This window comes from Mobula birostris, chromosome 22, assembly GCF_030028105.1.
Source record: "Mobula birostris isolate sMobBir1 chromosome 22, sMobBir1.hap1, whole genome shotgun sequence".
NCBI classification, from domain to species: Eukaryota; Metazoa; Chordata; class Chondrichthyes; order Myliobatiformes; family Myliobatidae; genus Mobula; species Mobula birostris.
The window spans coordinates 26,547,806-26,550,423 of record NC_092391.1 but is presented as its reverse complement, the minus strand read 5'-3'; the positions used below and the strand labels follow the sequence as shown (position 1 = coordinate 26,550,423).

At 43.1% G+C, this 2,618-nt stretch overlaps 1 protein-coding gene and 1 non-coding gene across 5 annotated transcripts in view; both read left to right on the top strand.

Moving 5' to 3' along the window:
• Positions 1-928: 928 nt before the first annotated feature.
• snapc4 (small nuclear RNA activating complex, polypeptide 4) overlaps positions 929-2,618 on the top strand; it is a 59,788-nt gene continuing 58,098 nt past the window's right edge. For 3 of the 4 annotated variants that reach the window (XR_011882836.1, XM_072240416.1, XM_072240414.1), the window contains exons 1-2: positions 929-1,167; positions 2,244-2,290. Coding sequence is in view for 3 of the 4 variants with exons in the window: in XM_072240416.1 (XP_072096517.1) it covers positions 1,044-1,167; positions 2,244-2,290 (171 nt within the window). In the remaining variant the exon portion in view is untranslated. The remainder of the gene's footprint in view (positions 1,168-2,243; positions 2,291-2,618) is intronic. The other variant, XM_072240417.1, reaches the window with a different exon arrangement.
• LOC140186531 (Z30 small nucleolar RNA) lies at positions 1,711-1,807 on the top strand. Its single transcript, XR_011882905.1, has one exon. It is a non-coding gene; the product is annotated as a Z30 small nucleolar RNA (small nucleolar RNA).

Here is a 2,618-nt window from a genome sequence, read left to right as displayed (position 1 = left end):
TATATATCAGAAATAAATTATCAACTCCTTGAATTATAGAAATCCTTGGGTTTTATTATTCTTAGTTCATTCCTCATGGAATCACATTTTTATTTCAATGTACCCTTATATCATGAAGTTAGCAGAGTAGTTCTGTAGTCACATGAAACTATTATAATTGGGAATATTAAAATTATTCCCCTGGAGTTTTACTTATCTGTAAAACTTGCCCTTTCTTGTGATCTGTTGGGCAGAATTTCCTGTATGAATTACAGAATATGGGCAAGGTCAAATCTGGCTCCAGATTCGTGCATAGTTCAAAGCAGGACGAAGGGGGTGCTGTATTTTCATCTTGTAAATTTCTAAACTAAAACCAAAAGGCTTTCGTAAGGAAGTATTAGAAAACAACTTGTGCGTCTACAACCACCTAGCAATTTTATGGCCACTTGAAGTTCCAGCAGCTGATGGTTGAAAATTCAACTTCGATATCTGGGGTTTGGGCACACTTACTTGACAAGTGCATTGGGTTCAATGAGGGCACTTGATGATGACGGGTAGGTTTTGAAGTATATGTGGGCACTAGTAGGTACAGGCTGAGTCGTGTGAGTTTATGGAATGCACTTTGAAGCTTGTGTGAATGGGCGTTTGAACTGGAAAAAGTGATGGGGTGTGAATGGAGTGGGGTCGAGTTCAGAGATGGAAATTTGAAGCAGTGGTTTACTCCACAAGGAGTTTACTTTGATGATGGAGGTCATCTGAGAGAACTGAGTGGGTGACGGGGTATGTTGGATTGGGGTGTAAGATCCAAATGGGAATGGAAGACAGAAGTAGTTCCGATGAACAGTGACGACGGGTGGAAGATAACTGTGCGAGGGGGATGGGAGAGTTTGAACGGACGGGGGAGGAGTTTAGGATTGAACCGGAACCGGAACTTAGCATTCACCAGGTGTCGTGCTCACGAAATGGTTGCTGAGGGAGGTGTGGGTCCTCAGCATCGCTATCAGTTCGTACTTTGACTTTGTGCCGAAACCACGAGGTCCGTCCAGCATTCTATATCTACAGCGATGGAGGCCCAGGGAGGCAGCGAAATATTACAGACGGAGAGAGAGCGGATTCGCCGGGAGATCCTGGAGTTGGAACAGCGCCTGGGAGTGGGCGCCATTGAAGACCTGGGAGGCAAGGAGAGCGGTAAGTGGTGGTAGGGAACGGGGTAACCCTAGTCCAGCGAGTAGGGGATTGGGGTGGCGGTGCGCTAAGGGAAGACTGTATGGAGAAGGGAGGGAAAGGAGAGAAGGGTTTAGTGAAGGAGTGGGTAAAAAAAAGGTTACTTGGGATGAAGGGAGTCGATGGGGTAGTGGACCAGGAGGGAGCGTGAGCGACTAGGGAAAAGGCAGTGTATTGGGAGATGAAGAGTAAGAGAATTGTATACCTCTAGTAAAAAAAACTGCATAATTTCGCTCCAGAGGGAGTGAAGAAAGCAATAAGAAAAGAGTGAGAGTGAAGTGCTAGAGAAGGGTGAACAGGGGAGAATGGTTTTGGTTTGGTCTGATGAGGTGGTGAGAGCGAATGCGGGGTGGAGAACGGAATAAAATAGGTGCAAGAAAAGTGAAAGCTTGTTTTGTGTGAAATGATGTTTTGCATAGCATTGGAGGATGTCAGATTGGGCTGTGATCCGTGACCCCAGGGCTGTTGCTTATTTTGATCTGCTGAAGATATCTGAATGAGCATCAAAGGCTATGATGAGCTAAGAGTTTCTGACCTGGTATTGCCAACCCTCTATTGGGTGTCTCTGACCAGGAGATGAACATTTAATCTTCTCTCTGAGCTAAAGTTAATAGTAAGGCTTAAAGGGGGGAGGGGTAAATATTTAGCAATGCTTCTGTGATATTTTGCAGCATTATATATAAAATTAAATAGGGTGTATGAACTCAGAGCCACTGGCAACCAAAGCATATCCATTATGAATGGTTGTTGGGGTTTTATGCTTTAATGCCACTTCCTAATGGTGCTTTATAAATCCAACTCTTGTATCTGATTAAACTGGGGGAGGGGAATAGAAGATTCTACTGTGGGTGTAAATTGGCAAAGGGGATTATATTGCTGGGAGGCTAGTGGATAGTATTGTATACCAGCACCGCTTATCTGGTTTAGTATTATGTACTTCCCTTTTTGTGAAGATTAATGATATCTCCAAGAAGCATAATCATGTTTCTCTCAGTACAGGACTTGCTGTATTTGTGAAGTGATGCCTTTTCTTACTCCAGCAGGATATTATGAAGAGGAAGCTGAGGAAGCAGAGTGTATCCAACTGGTAAGGAACACTTTGCATTACTTACCCCCAAAATCTTTCTTACAGAAAGAGCAATCGCTTGTGAAAAGGCAGAGTGCAGATACTAAGCCATTGAATGGTCTCAAATGGAGTGATGCTTCATGAGGCATTTTGGGTTTCATTGCTGGTTTTGAACTGGCAGAATAAAAACTCTTTCCTTTTATTGTACTTGTATTTCTTTCCTATCTGTCCCACATGTGTCTTTACAACAGACTGCACTGGATAATGTTCGTAACTAATAAGACCCATTATCTGGACAACATATATAACTCTTTTCCTTCATCTGGTGCGTACAGAAATAAGATGAAAA